At 39.4% G+C, this 16,629-nt stretch overlaps 5 protein-coding genes across 7 annotated transcripts; 2 read left to right on the forward strand and 3 right to left on the reverse strand.

The window, feature by feature from the left end:
- Window positions 1–689: 689 nt before the first annotated feature.
- On the reverse strand, window positions 690–4,784 carry hoe2 (hoepel2). The gene is made up of 7 exons (XM_068285503.1): window positions 4,393–4,784; window positions 3,670–4,110; window positions 3,436–3,611; window positions 2,455–2,797; window positions 1,994–2,382; window positions 1,611–1,937; window positions 690–1,547 (listed from the first exon to the last, which is right to left on the reverse strand). The coding sequence occupies exons 1-7, from the start codon at window positions 4,634–4,636 to the stop codon at window positions 873–875; spliced, it is 2,595 nt and encodes an 864-aa protein (XP_068141604.1). The 5' UTR covers window positions 4,637–4,784; the 3' UTR covers window positions 690–872.
- A 4,556-nt stretch (window positions 4,785–9,340) lies between these two features.
- synr (sayonara) lies at window positions 9,341–11,152 on the forward strand. Of its 2 annotated transcripts, XM_068285528.1 has the most exons (5): window positions 9,341–9,619; window positions 9,690–9,971; window positions 10,186–10,586; window positions 10,649–10,834; window positions 10,892–11,152. In XM_068285528.1, exons 1-5 carry the CDS (start codon window positions 9,536–9,538, stop codon window positions 11,076–11,078), a joined length of 1,140 nt encoding a protein of 379 aa, XP_068141629.1. In that variant the 5' UTR covers window positions 9,341–9,535; the 3' UTR covers window positions 11,079–11,152. The 2 variants fall into 2 exon arrangements, 1 of the variants encoding a protein (XP_068141629.1); XR_011031909.1 differs by lacking the exons at window positions 10,186–10,586; window positions 10,649–10,834; window positions 10,892–11,152 and having other exon boundaries at window positions 9,526–9,625; window positions 9,690–9,743.
- Window positions 11,085–12,190, reverse strand: mRpL24 (mitochondrial ribosomal protein L24). Its single transcript, XM_068285529.1, has 4 exons — window positions 12,031–12,190; window positions 11,781–11,934; window positions 11,322–11,711; window positions 11,085–11,264 (listed from the first exon to the last, which is right to left on the reverse strand). Exons 1-4 carry the CDS (start codon window positions 12,112–12,114, stop codon window positions 11,149–11,151), a joined length of 744 nt encoding a protein of 247 aa, XP_068141630.1. The 5' UTR covers window positions 12,115–12,190; the 3' UTR covers window positions 11,085–11,148.
- Window positions 12,191–12,497: 307 nt separating this feature from the next.
- betaggt-I (geranylgeranyl transferase type-1 subunit beta) lies at window positions 12,498–14,607 on the forward strand. Its single transcript, XM_068285612.1, has 4 exons — window positions 12,498–12,548; window positions 12,740–12,851; window positions 12,912–13,062; window positions 13,538–14,607. The coding sequence occupies exons 2-4, from the start codon at window positions 12,742–12,744 to the stop codon at window positions 14,435–14,437; spliced, it is 1,161 nt and encodes a 386-aa protein (XP_068141713.1). The 5' UTR covers window positions 12,498–12,548; window positions 12,740–12,741; the 3' UTR covers window positions 14,438–14,607.
- Window positions 14,608–14,824: 217 nt separating this feature from the next.
- jet (jetlag) lies at window positions 14,825–16,551 on the reverse strand. 2 transcript variants are annotated; one of them, XM_068285438.1, is made up of 2 exons: window positions 15,681–16,551; window positions 14,825–15,208 (listed from the first exon to the last, which is right to left on the reverse strand). In XM_068285438.1, exons 1-2 carry the CDS (start codon window positions 16,427–16,429, stop codon window positions 15,046–15,048), a joined length of 912 nt encoding a protein of 303 aa, XP_068141539.1. In that variant the 5' UTR covers window positions 16,430–16,551; the 3' UTR covers window positions 14,825–15,045. The 2 variants fall into 2 exon arrangements, with proteins under 2 accessions (XP_068141539.1, XP_068141538.1); XM_068285437.1 differs by having other exon boundaries at window positions 15,065–15,439.
- Window positions 16,552–16,629: the final 78 nt, after the last annotated feature.

Consider the following 16,629-nt stretch of genomic DNA (forward strand, 5'->3'; position numbering starts at 1 on the left):
GGCAAGATCCGTACCCTAAGATAGGACGGATTTATAGAGTATACAGAATTTTGGTTCTGTACGGATCGTCAAACTCTTTTGACCATCGTTTCACAAGCCCAAGAACATTCATAGCTTTACTAACTGTATCAGAAATATGAGGATTAAAAGTTAATTCATGGTCCATGAGAACACCTTAGTCATTGATAATATCTGACCGCTCTAAGGCAGTGTCGTTCAGATAATAAGTTGCTAAGGATGGAGTGCATCTATAAAAAGGCATAACTTTGTACTTAGTATTTCTTATTTGCAGTCCAGCGAAATAATTAGGCTTACTTTTCCCTATAAACTTTTAAATGGTAAGTGTTATATCAAAATTTCTGTTTCTTTTAAGAAGGATCCTTTATGAACCTTTTCACTACAGATAGCAGGCTTTGCCACATTATCGGTTCGGAAATATCTCTTACGGTTATTAAAACTTAATTATTGTACTCTATCACTCTATTAATTACCTACTTCCAAAATAAAATGATTGATAATAGTATTGTAATTGTTCAGCGTAAAAGTCAGAATTAGTAAAAATGTGGCTCGAAATGTTTCATATGCATTGATATGAGTAAAGAATACCTAGGAAAGAATTAAAAATACTTTTTAATGCCGCTGCAAGGGTTAATCAAATACGTAGGGCGACTTTGCACTGCACATTTTGTCGTTTTTGTAATTGTTTTTATTTGAATCACATAATGGAATGCTTATAGTAATAAATTCTTAACATAGATAAACATTTATAGAGAGAAAAGTGTAAAAAAACACACAGAAAACAATTTGATAAACATATTCAATTGTATATTGTATAATATTTGGATTAATCAAGAAAGACCAACTCTATTTTCTTAGTGCCAACCAAAAACAATATGGGCCACCATTAGATAAACGGTCATTAGAGTTATTTGGCCCAACATAATGGGAAAAACTGTCTTGAGATATCGAGTAAAGGATAATTTATAGCCATGTTGCTCTGCTATGCCAGCTGCGATGACATTAGCCGATGCTCCGTACAGGGTGCCATTGCCACCCAACGAAGCACCCAGAGTGAGGGCCCAAACCAAGGGCTGCAGGGGCAAACCCAAAGACTCCTTTGCCACCAATGAGATGACCAATTTAACCATCATGGCCGTTACTGGAATGCTGTCCAAAATCGATGAGGCTAGAGCTGATGTCCAAAGTATCATGAAAATGGCCATGGCCAGACGATGACGTTCATTCACCGAAAGGATCACATGCTCGGTGAGTTCTCCAATACAAGCGAAAAGGCCCAAACGTTCCACACACTCCATCATTACGAACATGGCTGCAAAAAAGAGTAAAGTTGTCCACTCAATGCGATGCATCAGGTGCTCCAAGTCATCGCGGTTGAGTATAATAAGCAGGAGAATGACTCCCAAGAGCGCCACCCATCCGAGAGGTAGGGTGCGCCAATGTGGCACCGATTGGATAAAAAAGCAGATGATCACAAAGGTCAATGTTCCAGCGGATTGCAAAAGTAAGGTCCTATTCTTAATGGGATACTGTATATGGGGGAAAACAAGTCAAAATTAAGAAACTATTGTTCGAGATAATAGGGTTATTACCTTTTGCTTTAGCTCATCCAAAGTGCTGGTGTAGATCTCTGTGGAGCCAACGCCACGTTGCTTTCGTCTTAAGGTTCTCTTCAAATGTTTAACCTTACTATCCAGAGTGCACCTCACCAACTGAGCGTCTTTGGAGCAAGAGGCAATGGCATTGACAGCCCGTTGCCATACCTTAATCTCACGTCTCAATTCCAGTATCTCCTTGGGCTCATTCAGACGCAGTGCATCAATATTGTGATAGAAAAGTCGCAAATATAGGCAACTCTGAATCACAGCCAGGATAACTCCAGGTAGCGTGTGAGCCACAAAGGTCAGAAAGGTAACACCCTGTGGTAAATAAATATTAAAATAAGAACTGTTCATCATTTTATTTTTCCACTCACGTTGTCCACAATGAAGTGATTGGTGCTGACAATTATGCTGATTGGATCTCCAATGGGTGTCAAAGCCCCACCGATATTTGCGTGAACAATAATGCCCATAATCACCGGCAATGGATCCAGTTGCATTACCTCGCAAAGCCGAATGGCGACAGGTGTCAGCAGGAGTACCGTCGTCATATTATCCAATACGCTAGATACTAGACAAGTCACCCAGCACAGGGTATAGATCATGGGCCATATTTTTCCTCCCGATATCTCGAAGCAAAATACAGCCAAGTAATCGAACACTCCAGTTTCGGTCAAAATCAATATCAAAAGCATCATGCAAAAGAGCAATGTCAATAGCTCCATATCCATCCATTGTATAATCTCATCCATATTGGGTCGATCTGCAATAAGACGTTAATATGCTTCCGCTTCGTAATCTCGCTCTCTCTCTCTCTCTCTCTTTTATATCTTACCATTAAAGCATGCCAAAGCCGTGACTGATAAAATCGAACAAACCATGGCCACAAATGGCCTCTCAAACAATTCCCACACCAAAACAGCATAGAAGGTCAACAAAATTAAACCCGCCACTATGCTACCTATGCGAGCATTCACAATCAAAGGGTTATAGTTGAGAATAATGGCCAGATCTTGGGCCACATCTGTGTAAATATGTAAACGGATTTCATTGTCCTTAACGGAAAGTAATTCCATAAGCTCTGGCGTCATCTGATAGGTACGATTACGAAGAACAGCAGGTGCACTTTCCAGCTGATCTTCCGACAACAATGGAATCTGCCAAGGCGCCAAAATGTTCTGCAATTATACAAATAAATGTTGAAAGTTGACCAAGAAACAGGGACTGCACAAAAAAATTGCCACAACAAAAAATTTACTAAAACTTATGAGAACTAAGAGAGATCTACCGATTTCCTTCATTAAAGCATTTTGCCTACAAAAAAAAATAAAGTTAATTTTCATAGTTCTTCTATAAAAAACCCATATGAACGACAGGTTTTACTTATCTCTGCGAGGACTTTACAAAAGCTATATCCATTGCCGCATATAGCCCAAAGCCTCAAAGGAGTCAACGAGAAAATATGTATACATGAAAGAACTTGGATTTGTTAATGAAAAAATAGGGTACACATGTTTAGAAGTGTGAGTCGAAACACTCAAACTCGGAAATCCTAAATGGGGACGATATTTTGTACCTTTTTTGAATAAACTCATACAATTATCTTTACCACTTTTATTTATTTTTATCATTTGTCGTGCAGGTTCTGAAAACTAAACGAACTTCGATATAAGTATATCTAAAATATGTGAGGTTTTGTGTTCCAATATCACTTGAAATTAAATATTATTCTAGAAGTTATTGACTTAGAAGACACACCGTGCATTTACGTAATTAATGACTAAATATTGAAGGTTGCGTATTAAATTTGACTTACCCGAAAAACTTTGGTGCGATTCTCGCCCAGGTAAGTTGATACCTGTGGCTGAACTATTAGGAAACCTTCACTTTGTGTCTCATTATCATTTTCCAAGCCTCTGGCTGATAGTTCTTGGAAAGCTCCATGTATTTTCAAACGAAAATCTCCCGTTGGCTTTTGCTTTAAATTGAAATCTAATAGCCAAAGAATTTCAAAACAATTGACAAAAAACAAACAACGATATAAACTTACATTTTCCCTGTTCTCCCTGCGGTACCTCGAGAGTCTTTTCCAGTAAATGCTTCTCACCCACTGAAATGAGAACAACAGCGGCTAGAAGCCAAATGAGCAAGAGTCCAGAACGTTTCCACAATTTGTCCTTTTGAAGTTGCTCTTTGGAGCGCTTGGATTTGCGATGAGTGCGTCTGGCCATTGATTTGGCATTTCCAGGTGCATGGTGTGGCTCGTGATCCGAATGTGTGGTGGTGGCCTCATCATCTGTTTCTTTTTCATCAGCCCGAGATGGTTTGCGTTTGATGTCGAGAAAATCAGAGCCAGCAAAACTGGAACCTAAGTCATCTGGTATGCGACCAATATCGGTCTCATTTTCCACGTTGTCCACAATGTTCTCGCTATAATCATCGTCGTCGTCGTCTTCCTCGTCATTGTCCTGGCTGATGCCGCCTGTAGAGCCTGCAATGGGGAGGGCGAGGTGAGTCTCTTATGAATAATATATGAGAATTAGACGCTGAAAGCCAATATTGACCTTTGTCAAGTGTCTATGAGTTTTATTGATTGGAAAATGCTTAGAGGTTAAAGTGGAAAACCCACATAGCTCAGTTTTGTTTCTTTTTATTTATTTTTAGAAATGTTTATTAATATATTTAGGTAATACACACTAAGACTTCTTCGACAAAACAACATTTCTAAGATCATATTAAACTTTAATTTACAAATTTGTCCTTGTTCACTCACCATGTATGCGCTCATTCTCCATTTGGAAACTGGCCATGCTGGGATCATGTCGAATTTCCGCTGGCAAAGCGCGCCAAACTTGCAATGATTGCTCAGTGACCTGGTCAGGTGACACTGTCAATTGATTAGCACTGGCCACTTGGTTGTGATTTGGATGAAGATTCCGACGCTGTAGCTCAATGCTGCATTTGCCTCGCGACGGACTGCCAGGACGTAAATTCCTAAATGTCTCGCGTAAGCCCATGACAAACAAATACAACAAAAATATTTATATTATCTACGACTTGAGCAAATCTGAACCGAATATCCGTGCGTGGGTTCTATGGCGTTTGTGTCTGTGTGTGATGTCTATGAGCGATAGCGAGGAACTGGAACTGAATTCGACATGTTTGCGGCACACAACTTAGATTGAGACTGAGCAGACAATGGAGGAACCTGTGGTCCCAAGTGTATCAGCGATTTTTGTTTGGCTTCGTTTTTCGTGCGTGATACACACAATATTCCATTCCATTCAGCCGAAGGTGGGCTTTCAATATTGAAGCATTCATACCATTAAACCTCTCTTTGTGCTCCCTTTTGTTATCCATCTCGGTTGTTTTGTTTTTCTTCCAGGATTTTTGTGCGCAGGCGTCATTCGTGTTTTTGCCGATTTCCATGTTTTGCTCGCTTCATTCGCTGTTCTAATTTTTCGTTTATTTTCCCTTAGCATTTGTCAACAAGTTTTGCATTTGCATGTGCCGACGCACACACCACGCCCACAATAGCCCCATTTCTTGAGTGTGAAAGGCGTGAGCAGTTTGCTTAGCGCCTCGAGTTGCATGATTTATTCAAATGTATTCGCTTGACCTATTAAGAATCACATTATTTCGCTTTTTTAGTTCATTTTGGCTAGTGCTACTGGTAAATTGCTCATACGACATGTGGCCGTAGACACATTGTGTGCCTAACAGTCCACTGTTAGTCACGTACATACATCTCCAACTTTATGTCTATATAAGTTTCGACGTAGTTTGTCAAGTGCTTTGAATCATTTAGTGACCCAAGCAATAGATACAAACAGAACATGAATAAAGAAGCACAATAGGAAAAGTTCTAAAGTCGATGAAATCACCATTGCAATTCTTTAGGAAATATTCACCTGAAAGTCTGACATACTTACAAAACATACATACATATGTACATATATTGCCTTAATCGAAATATATTCTGTTTGAATAATGAGTTTACATTGTTTTTCAACGCATTTTGCTGTAAAGTATTTATTAATACGAATCTTAAATATTCGCAAGATAAAAACTCCAAAAAGTATGCTATAGATTAAATTAATATATTTAAAGTTTCAGTTGTTGTTCTGTAAGGGTAACTACATATATGGGTGAAACCGATTGGTCTTATCTAAACCTTTTTACATAATTGACATTAACCGTTTCTTGAACGAAGTTTTTAGACTCCCTGGTTCTTGCTAGAGTTATCCAACTTCAAAAGTATGAAGACTGGATATCTTAAGACGTTTCAAATGGAATACGAAGATCGGTGGTCGTCAAATTTTATTCTGTATTTAAGTTATCTCAATCACTAGTACAAATTTCAAATTCAATTTTAATTCTAAACATCTGAGTCCCCATCTTTTTTGTTCTTCGAAAGTAATAAGCCTAATACTGATCGCGACATTGCCATAATGTTTGCGGAATTTCCGTTTCCTTATCAGTCAGAAGAGTCTAATAGTAATTTTAATCCAGTTGTTGATGAGGTTTTTCCTCTTAGCGAGCTTAAATCAGTCAAACCCACAGGATCAATACACATTATCCTCTTCATTATTCAATTATTCTTTTTTATTTTATTCATCTAAGGGGGAATTTGAAGATTATTACGTCCCAGCAGCAATATTTACTTGCTTTAAGTTTAACAATCAATAGATTCAGAAATGCCAACCAAACGGATGTCACTTCAGCACGGCAATTAAATCTTTTAATCTGTAACTAATGCTAATCTCTAAACTGATCGGCATTGGCTTTCCGCCTCGCTTGTTGTCTAGCGGTGCACAGATATCGATCAGTAATCGGTAAATAATTTGTTAGCCCTAAACGTATTCTAGCGAGACGATTGGTTATGGATCTTAAAAAGGTGCTTTGTTTTAAAAACTCTCGAAACAATTTGAACAATTTTAACAATTTGAACCTTATTTTTGGTATCTCTGCTATTATTTTGTATTTTTGTATTGATTCGATCTTGAAATTAACCAACAAATCATCCCTAAACGTACTCAAGCGAGACGATTGGATATACATAGATCCTATAAAAGGCGCTTTCTTTTAAACACTTTGGAAACAGTCAAAACATTGGAGAATGGAGCGAATCGTTGTAATATTTGGCATTTCGGCTGCTATTTTGTGTTTTTGTATTCAGCCAAAAGATGCCGTCATCTTCAAATTAACCAACATTGAGTGTTATAGCTACAATGAGACCTGGTTCGTGATAAACAAATGCCGCTTGAAGGCACTAAGACGCAATGTGGCAGCGGTTTATTTCAATGGAACAGCCTTCTATCCAGCATATAATTTACACCTCCATGCACAGTTGTTTAAAAGGGCCAGCGGATATAAGCCATTTTTATTCAACACGGATATAGATATGTGTCGATACTTTCGAAAACCCTACAGCCTGATATCAAAAACGCTAATGGACCTCTTTTTGGATTTCACGAACTTCAATCACACATGTCCTTATGTGGGTGATCAGATTGTTGACGGATTTTACTTGAGACCTGAAATATTTAAGCTACCCCTTCCCACTGGCGACTACAAATTGACATTGGGCTGGTACAGCAACAGGAAACTGCTATTTGATACAAATACAAGTTTTCAATTTGTGGAAAATCTTATCGACCAATGATATAAATAAATCAGCAAATTAAATAAATAAATAGCATTTTCTTCTTTCTGCTAGAGATCTCAATTTATTGAATGAATTATATTACACTAGAATCAATTGAATATCCAAATTGACAATTACCTGAACTCAAGGAACTCAATGCTGAAATCCGAGCACAGAATTCGAGATATTCATGAAAAGCTAGTTTTTTAGGTACATGATTCAAAATATTCTTATATATCACGGAAATTCTGCCGTCTATCGAAATATTTGTCACATGAATCGAAAGGATTTGAATTGGCCTTTACATTGACACATATTAAGTGAAAACCAGAGGGCCGGGGCTAACTTCGACCGCGTCAAAGTTTGTATACCCTTGCAACTTTTTTGGTAACTCTATCCTTACCTATTAGCCATCAATGTGGAAGAACGTTTTATCTAAAAAAGGCTTAAGCTTGAGAAAGAAAGGCCTACAATCATAGGAAATAACGAAGATCTTGATCAAAGTCACTGTTTTCCACCGATCGTTCCTATGGGAGCTATATGATATAGTCACCCGATCTTTATCAAATTCGGCACAGTCATTAACATATATATTAAATTAAGAAATGTTTAATTTAAAAGCAATCGCGTTAAAAGTAACGAAGTTATTTACAAAAGTCACTGTTTTCGACCAATCGTTCCTATGGGAGCTATATGATATAGTCACCCGATCTTGATCAAATTTGGCATAGTCGCTTATAGGCGTAGTAAACTCTCTAATATTAAGTTTCACGATAATAGCATAGAAAATAACGAAGTTATTGAGAAAAGTCACTGTTCGTGACTTTGGGGTTTGTATGGGAGCTATATGATATAGTGGTCCGATCCGGCTGAATCCGAGATATACAACGCCTGCAGTATATACAAGCCTACGTGCAAAATTTCAGCTCTGTAGCTCTTACGGTCTAGGAGGAGTTTGCGTTGATCCAGACGGACGGACGGACATGGCTAGTTGAACTCGTCTCGTCGTGCTGATCAAGAATATATATACTTTGTATGGTCGGAGATGCTTCGTTCTATGCGTTGCACACTTCTGACCAAAATTAATATACCCTTTTTGCAAGGGTATAAAAATGTTCTAACTTTATAAGCTGCAAGCGATCAAAGTCAAACAAAATTTGCTTGTTTATAAGTTTTTAAAAAACTTAAAATTTCAGTGTTTAAAAGCTTTCTTAAACATTCATTTAAGGGGAAAAATATTATGTTGACGAGAAATTGAAACAAAAGATCATCAATATCAGACATAATTAAAAAATTTCAGGTTCACTTTTGTTATAAACAATTCAAAAGTTTACTTTAAGTAGAGTAAATGAATTTCGGTTATTGTGAAATCTTTACTGACTAAATTGTTTTATTATTACCAAGTTCTAACACACACACACACACACACACATACACCTCAAATCAAATACCATGACTTAGTTGTAGCTTTCTCTCTCTCTTTCTACCTTCTCTTTCCCTTGCAGACCACAATAATTTGTTGGTAATTTATCAAAATCTAGATATTTATCGCAAACTGATGGATTATGTTAGGGGCCTATTAGTACACAATTGCCATTCCCTTACTCAATATTTTGAGCCATTTTGAGTTAGTTGCGTCCTTCGTTTCATTTATGAGTATGCATTTGATTCAGGCGTAATAAGCAAGCTGTTATAATTTTTGTTGTTGTTATAAACATGTTGTTCATGTTGTTAAAGTTGTTTGTCAGCAAATTCACGAAAACAACATAGTCAGACATGCACGAAAACAAATAAAAGTGACCACACGGAGCCACAAACACCCACACACTCATACACAAAGTAAAGGAATTGAAAAGGGAAAATAACAGGAGCGTAGACATTGGAAAGAAAGGCCTCACTGAGTCGTTTGTGGATAACTAACCAGCCGAGTTTACGCCATTATTATGGTTGAGGACTTTTTGACCCTCTTTTGCTTACGCCACTGTTGTGTCAACTTTACCCCTGCCCCATCCTTTAATGATTAAGGTGGATGGATGGGCGTGTATGCGGGGGCAGTCAACGCGCAAAAAACTTTGGTCTATTTTCCTTCATAACTCGGACAGAGAAAGTGGTCGAAAAGTGAATAAAAAAGCTCATTCAACGTTTGGCAGGCCACCGTTACGGACGATACTTCACAAGACAGCAAGAAAGAGACAGAGAAAGAGAAAGAAAGAGAGAGCGAAAACTAGATAATTGCCTACCCAGTACGTCAAAAATGTCATCGCACTGAATGATGGGCTGTGGTTCGTCCATGGAGACGACGGGGCCACCAAATTCTAGTGGCTTGCAACAACAACAAAACGGCCCATCCAAAGTGAAGGTAAAAAGCACCCAAGGGGGGAGAAAAAAAGTTGGACTTACCCACACATTGTCATCCATTCTAGAACATTGTACAGCAATATGTCCGGCTGGATGAACAGATTAGCAAACTGGAGGGCACGTGTCCTGGTCCACGAATGGCCACAGCTGAGGCATGGATTGAACATTTACAGGCCAAACGGGATGCCATGTTGGGACTGGACGGAGCTCTGCCGTCAGAGCAGACACAACTCTTGGAGAGCGATGCCAATGGCGCCAGCAGTTACCCCTTGAGAGTTCAGCCTGGTGAAGGAGGGCCAAGAGGAAATGAAATTGTGGCAAATACGCCCACAAGGGACTTGGCTCAGGTTAGTTTTGGGCTTAGAATGCTGAACCTTAACACCTTGGACACGCGCATGAAATTACAACTGAGTTGCTACTAAGGAGAAGGGGCGAATGAAATATAATTACACAAAATTAGCCAACTTTATATATACTACACACTGCGGAATCGATTCAGATTCCATCCTTCAGGGTTGGAGGTTTATTTTTAATTATTATTTTCCACTTCTTCTCACGCAGCTGGCGTACAACTTGGGCATCATTGGTGATGCACGTAAGGCTTCCATGCATGAAGATTTCTTTGCCAATCTGAGTGAATCAGCATTGTATTTGCTCAGCATACGATATTATAGTGAACTATTAGACCACACCAAAGAGCGTCTGAAGACTCTGATGGAAAGTTATGCCGAACTCAATGAACTTTATGTGAATCAGGATGGCATTATAGCGTATATAAGCGGTGGAACATATATGACACGTCTGGAGGAGAGCATTGATGCGCAGTTGGAAACGGCAAGGGATACCCGCGATAAGCTGGGCAGTGCCCTGGAGCAATGGCGTATTTGTGGTCTACTTCTGAGAGCGGCAGCCAATTCCTCAACGCAGGCATTAAAACAATGGCAACAATTGGCCAGAGTGATGTGAGCAAAACCACAGGAAGCAGGTTCTTTGCAAAAATTTAAACAAGTGTTTTACATTTCAGCGATCCCAAGCAGAAACTTCAGTTTGCCTTAGACTGTAGGAGTCTATTACATGCCTCCATGATCTCTTTGGAGGCAGCTCAATTGGCCTTGCCGCATGTGGAGCTTAAGTTTATGAGTCATCGTCAAGTGCTGGCGGTGAAGCATTGTAACATTTATCTTATAACCGATATAGCGAATAAGCAAAGGTAACAGGAATAATCTATATTATCTCTCCTACTCTTTAACAATCAAATCCCCGCCAGATATGAACACACAAGTCGCGTTTTTACAAGCTACGAGGCGAATATGTCCAAAACGTGCACCTGGCTCTACGATACGTTCAATAAAACCTTGCGTCAGGATTTTGACAAAGCTGAGGTAACTGTCAGTCGCTTGGCCAAAACTCTAAGGCAACATCGCGAGGAGATATTTGGTGCAGTGGACAAGTGATTAACATTTGTTTTCACAATTTATCTTTTTTTTTTAATTTTAAATAAAACAAGCAACGATATTTTTTAAACTAATACCAATAGCTTTTTGCTGGTGTGCGTTCTTCCTTAATGCCCATTTCCTCCATAATATCCATCTCAAAGGTTGACAATTTTGGCTGGAAAGTAATCTCACCCACCACAGCAGCTGAAAGGGGAAATTTATTAAAAATGTATCAAAAAATCCAAATATCGTTTGTTTTACCCGGCGTATCCTTTTCTCTTTCAATATAGGCATTTTGGGTCTTGTAGTCATGTGTTTGATTATTTGTCTCTGGAATGGGTATAATTCTACCCGACCGCATAGATACACGTACTTTTTCACCCTCCTCTGTGTAGCGCCATTCGATTTCGGTACCTTGCAAGTCGGACGGATCCACCAGTCGAATGTCTTTGGTAACGTGCAGAGGAGCCTCCGATTTGATAATTATTCCCGGAAACTCTTTTTCGGCACCCACACGACGATAATGCCAGTTGACACCTTCGACAATCACCCAATTGCGTTCCGGTATTACCTGATTGACAATGCCATGTTTGCCCTTATCTTTGCCCACCAAAACCTCGACGCGATCGCCACGAAAGAAACTCCAATCCTCTATAGAAATGATTGAGAATTAAAATGAGAATGAATAAAGGAACAGGTATAGAACAAGGTTCTACTTACCAACTGGCTCTACAAACACCTTACGGCGCATAGTTCCCGGAAGATTTTGTTGGCGAAACTGTCCTGTCCAGGATCGATTGGTGGTATAACGGAAACGCTTGCGTTCCACAGTGCGTGGCAAATGAGTAGCCTCCCGCGGCGTTTGCCAGTAGACCTAAATGAGAAATTAACAATTTTTTAATTGTTGTCATAATGTTACGTGAGCCCCGACAAATTAAACACGAAATATTCCAAAATATTCTGTTCTCACCTGTTTCTTGCTGCGCTCAATGTATTCCTTGGGCAGATTTGAGAAATTCTTCAATTTGCTGGTCAAAAACTGAGTTAAACGCATTTTTAATTTATAAATTAACAATTACAATTAACTAATAGAAATATAAAAATGCGGCTTGCGAACAGCTGATTACTTCATCGCTTTTTGCCATTCGCCTTTAAGCGCAAGCATTCATGTTTATACGAGAAGAAAATGATGATTATACAAAAACAAAAGATAAAATAATAAGTGAAAATATTTCTTAGAATTACCACCCAAAATGTGCGTGATATTAAAAAAAGCGAAAATTTCTTTAAAAATCATGGAACAGATTAAAAAAATTATACAACAAAAAATTTAGTTTGTTTATCTGTTAACGTTTCCCTGTGATTGCCAGAAAAGCAAAGAAGAACCAACATCCAGGAACAGCAAGTTTTTTGCCCTTGTCTTGTTATTTTTTTTTTTTTCTACTTCCACCTACAATGCAAACCGGCTTATAATAAACAACAAAAAAGGTAAATTCAGCTAGACTATTTAAAGGTGTACACGTGCAATTGCACAGCCATTACTTGAAGCTCACTCGCTCCCAACGGGCTGTGCTTCCGTGTTTGCCGAGAATATCTTTCCATTAGTCATCCTCTGTTAACAAATTGTGTCAACAACAAAAGAAAACTTTTCAAATTCCCAATAATGTCCCATCACATAGATATGGAAGATGCCATTGAGCCCGAGCCCGTGCTCCTATCTAAGCATGCCAAGAATCTACTGCGCTTCCTCCACTTGTTGCCGGCCAGGATGGCTTCCCATGACAACACAAGGTAAGGTTGACAATTTATTCCTGGATTTCAAATTAACAACCTTTCATCCACCCCCAATAGGAGCACCATAGTATTTTTCGCCGTCTGCGGCTTAGATGTCCTGAATTCCCTGCAACTAATTCCGCCCAAGTTGCGTGAGGATATCATCAATTGGACCTACGGTGGATTGGTAGTTCCACGCGAAAATGAGAAACGCTGCGGCGGTTTCATGGTGAGCACATAAATTCGTCTCTTGTCTGTCAGATAAAATATGAACAAACAAAAGTTGTGGATGCGTTAAATAAAATTACTAGGCTAGGGTCTAGGCCACTCCCGGCCAGGCTGTTATCTTTTACGTGTCGCAACTGTAGTACACTTTGCCGCATCTTCCGATACTTATTAAAACATTGGATGTTCTCAGTTGGCCTTCTATTGTCCCCCTCCTCTTCCTTTGAAAAGAAATATAAGCCGATTAAAAATTCTGTTTAATTATTCCAAGCTATTAATTGCGGCGCATTTAAAAGCTGCTACATAAATGTTGCTCTTTCGCTACCCATTAAATTTATCGGAATTCCTTACGTCATTGTTTTTCCCTCTTATCAGCTAAACACACACCTTTTTCTTTCCTCTTCGCCTATTCCGCTAACAACATATGAACATGCATTTGCACTTTTAAGCAATTAAATTATTCTTTTTCCATTTTGCAGGGCTGCCGCGCCATGGTCCCCAAAACAGATGACTCGGAAATACTAGAGTGCATAAGGAAATATCAATGGGGACATTTAGCCATGACCTACACAAGTGTGGCGGTACTGGCCACTCTGGGTGATGACTTCTCTCGTCTAGATCGCAAGAGTATTGTCGATGGGGTGGCCGCTGTTCAAAAGCCTGAGGGCAGCTTCAGTGCCAGCATCAATGGCAGCGAGGATGACATGAGATTTGTTTATTGCGCCGCAACCATTTGCCACATGCTCGACTACTGGGGCGATGTCAACAAAGAGACAATGTTTCAGTTTATTATGAAAAGCTTACGCTACGATTACGGCTTCAGCCAAGAGTTTGAGGGTGAAGCCCATGGTGGTACCACATTTTGTGCCTTGGCTGCCCTTCAATTGAGCGGACAACTACATCGCCTGGATGACAGCACTAAGGAGCGTATTAAACGTTGGCTTGTCTTTCGTCAAATGGATGGTTTCCAGGGGCGACCAAATAAACCAGTGGATACTTGCTACTCATTTTGGATTGGCGCTGCTCTCTGCATACTTGATGGCTTCGAGTTGACAGACTATTCTAAGAATCGAGAGTATATATTAAGCACGCAGGATAAACTGGTCGGAGGATTTGCAAAATGGCCCCAGGCTACACCAGATCCCTTCCATACGTACCTGGGACTGTGTGGTCTGTCCTTTACCGGTGAACCAGGCCTAAGTGCTGTGATGCCCAGTCTAAATATGTCCATGGCTGCCTATGCCCATTTGCAGCATTTACATGAGCTATGGCGAAATAATAGCGATCTGGCTCACCTGAAACTGGGCAGAAAAGATTCCACGGCGACTGCAACACAAACAACGACTACCTCAAGTTCACCCTTGATATCGGCACAATGATGGGAACTAATTGAAGGGAAATGGGAAATGAGGGAAGGGTACAGCACACTATTTTATTAATAATACTTTGCAAGATTTTCATGCCATGCTTTTTAACCATTTTATTTTATTTATAAGCAAAACTTTTGTAATTTTATGCACAAAGAAAATGCAAACGAAACTTACATCAATTCCGATTGTCCGATCTTACAGTGAGTTGTATGGATGACTTTCCAAGATCAAATTATATAATCCTACACGAATATGATAAAAAGCTGATCGTTTATACATGTATCTATTACCAGTGTCGATTGCATAAAGATTACATTTGCTGATGGAGAATTTTAAATAACAATTTATGAAATAAAAAAATGTAATTTTTTGTACATTACAGGAAAAAAACTAAAATTTGTGTATTTAAAGAATATTTATTTCGTATATGCCTAATAATCTATGTTAACAATTTTTGATTAAATTTAAGCTTAAAGCGTATATACATACATACAAATAATTAAAACGTCCTATGTATTTACAGTGAGTATATATAGTCCACATTAGCCTCCTTCTGCAGTAATTTAGTTATTGGTTTTAACTCTCTTTGGTTTATCTTATGAATCGGTCTTAGGGCTTTAAACCTCTCTGGCCTGGACGAAGCGGCGAAACTGCCAAGCGGATGGATATGTACGATCAATATGAATATGCGTACGCAATGGAAATAGAACTCGCTCGGTAACCTTGGGACACCGTTGGACCATCAATGACCGCAACTGTTTACAGTTCGTAGTGAGGAGACTAAACAAAATGGGGAAAGAAAGCTAGTAAACAAGAAAATCGCTTGGATAGAAATCATTTAGATTGTAGGCGTTATTGTGGGCAACAGCGTTCACATCCTGCAACGGTGGCGGCGGTCGATCAATGTAGAAGAGTTGACGCTGACGCAACGCGGCCAACGAAAGTTCAGTTATACGCAGACAGCAAAGAATTTGGAGCGATCGAAGACGCGGGCAGTGCACAGTTAATGCGCTGGAAGGAGATGCAGATGCAAATAGATGCCCATGTGGACTGCTACCACACAAAAAACACAACGAATCTATGGACAATACAGTGCTTAACTAAATGTTTCCATACAACCAATGATGCCTCTGAAATTAGTTCTCAATGAAGAACAATTCCAATTAAAGGAGTTAGTTGTGAGTTAGGAGAACCCTTGTGGAAACTTTTAGCTTGGCATACAAAATAACACAGACACACATCTTACACTTACCGAACACCATAGTCAGAGATGGCGGCACAGCCAATTAAATTTATATGTTCCAAATCCTTGCAGTAGTTGCCTATCTGAATTAGCACTTGGTCGGTAACACTCGGTGTATTGGCCAGTGATAGAATGGTCAATTTGTTGAGCTTACGAAAGAATATGATGAGACATCGCTCACCAATGGCACCACAATGGGATATATCAAATTCGACTAGATTGCTCTGATGCAGGGTCAAAGCATCAACAGCTCCAGTGGTCAACCACTGGCATTTGGCCAACTTAAGGACTCGCAGCTCCTTGCATTCAACAATAATGGGCTGCAGCGATAGAGCCGTGATATTAACGCACTCATTGAGATTAACAGCCCGTAATCGTTGCTTGTTCTGTTTAAGTAAGGGCAAAAGGAGATCATCTTTTAGCCACTTACAACATGCCAGATGCAAAACTTCTAATCTGCGACAGCATCGAGCCAGGACCTTGAAGGCAACCTCAATATTTTTAGAATTATTTCCAGAGAGATGTAGTTCAACACGTCTTTCCAGGCAGGCCTCGGCAAATCGTTGAGCCACCCGCGAACAGCAACGCAAATTAAACAAATCCTTAAGACTGAGATATTTGGCGACTTTGGGTATCAGAACGTCTTCCCAGCATATGTCAAAGAGACTGAGATCGCCTGACCTTGGCCTTGGACTCGGTGAACGGCTGCCGCAAATGTGAAGCAGATGGGCTTCCTCTTCAATTTGTAATGTGCACATGGCACACAATACTATGGTTTCTGCTCACGATAACGGTTACAAAATTTCGACTTAGTTATTTAATTAGTTTAAGCTTATAAAAAATAGTTTAACTCTTGTTTTGTTTACCAGTGATCAGCTGATGTAGTTGCTAGAAATGCGCAACAGTTCTGTCATTTTCGCTTTACCCAGCTAGCATTTTTTTTGTAAGTTTTCACTGC

Source organism: Drosophila tropicalis, unplaced genomic scaffold (assembly GCF_018151085.1).
Source record: "Drosophila tropicalis isolate 14030-0801.00 unplaced genomic scaffold, ASM1815108v1 contig_413, whole genome shotgun sequence".
Lineage (NCBI taxonomy): Eukaryota > Metazoa > Arthropoda > Insecta > Diptera > Drosophilidae > Drosophila > Drosophila tropicalis.

Bases quoted from the DNA above. Each gene is read 5' to 3' on its own strand.
- hoe2 (XM_068285503.1), bottom strand. From the start codon at position 4,636: ATGGGCTTACGCGAGACATTTAGGAATTTACGTCCTGGCAGTCCGTCG. The intron at 3,612-3,669 runs GTAAGTTTATAT...TTTGGCTATTAG, and splicing joins GCAGGGAGAACAGGGAAAAT to ATTTCAATTTAAAGCAAAAG. The intron at 1,548-1,610 runs GTAATAACCCTA...CCCCATATACAG, and splicing joins TGGATGAGCTAAAGCAAAAG to TATCCCATTAAGAATAGGAC.
- synr (XM_068285528.1), top strand. From the start codon at position 9,536: ATGATGGGCTGTGGTTCGTCCATGGAGACGACGGGGCCACCAAATTCT. The intron at 9,620-9,689 runs GTGAAGGTAAAA...CATCCATTCTAG, and splicing joins AACAAAACGGCCCATCCAAA to AACATTGTACAGCAATATGT. The intron at 10,835-10,891 runs GTAACAGGAATA...AATCCCCGCCAG, and splicing joins GATATAGCGAATAAGCAAAG to ATATGAACACACAAGTCGCG.
- mRpL24 (XM_068285529.1), bottom strand. From the start codon at position 12,114: ATGCGTTTAACTCAGTTTTTGACCAGCAAATTGAAGAATTTCTCAAAT. The intron at 11,935-12,030 runs GTGAGAACAGAA...TTTCTCATTTAG, and splicing joins TTGAGCGCAGCAAGAAACAG to GTCTACTGGCAAACGCCGCG. The intron at 11,712-11,780 runs GTAAGTAGAACC...TCATTTCTATAG, and splicing joins GGTGTTTGTAGAGCCAGTTG to AGGATTGGAGTTTCTTTCGT.
- betaggt-I (XM_068285612.1), top strand. From the start codon at position 12,742: ATGGAAGATGCCATTGAGCCCGAGCCCGTGCTCCTATCTAAGCATGCC. The intron at 12,852-12,911 runs GTAAGGTTGACA...CACCCCCAATAG, and splicing joins GCTTCCCATGACAACACAAG to GAGCACCATAGTATTTTTCG. The intron at 13,063-13,537 runs GTGAGCACATAA...TCCATTTTGCAG, and splicing joins AACGCTGCGGCGGTTTCATG to GGCTGCCGCGCCATGGTCCC.
- jet (XM_068285437.1), bottom strand. From the start codon at position 16,429: ATGTGCACATTACAAATTGAAGAGGAAGCCCATCTGCTTCACATTTGC. The intron at 15,440-15,680 runs GTAAGTGTAAGA...ATCTCCTTCCAG, and splicing joins ATCTCTGACTATGGTGTTCG to CGCATTAACTGTGCACTGCC.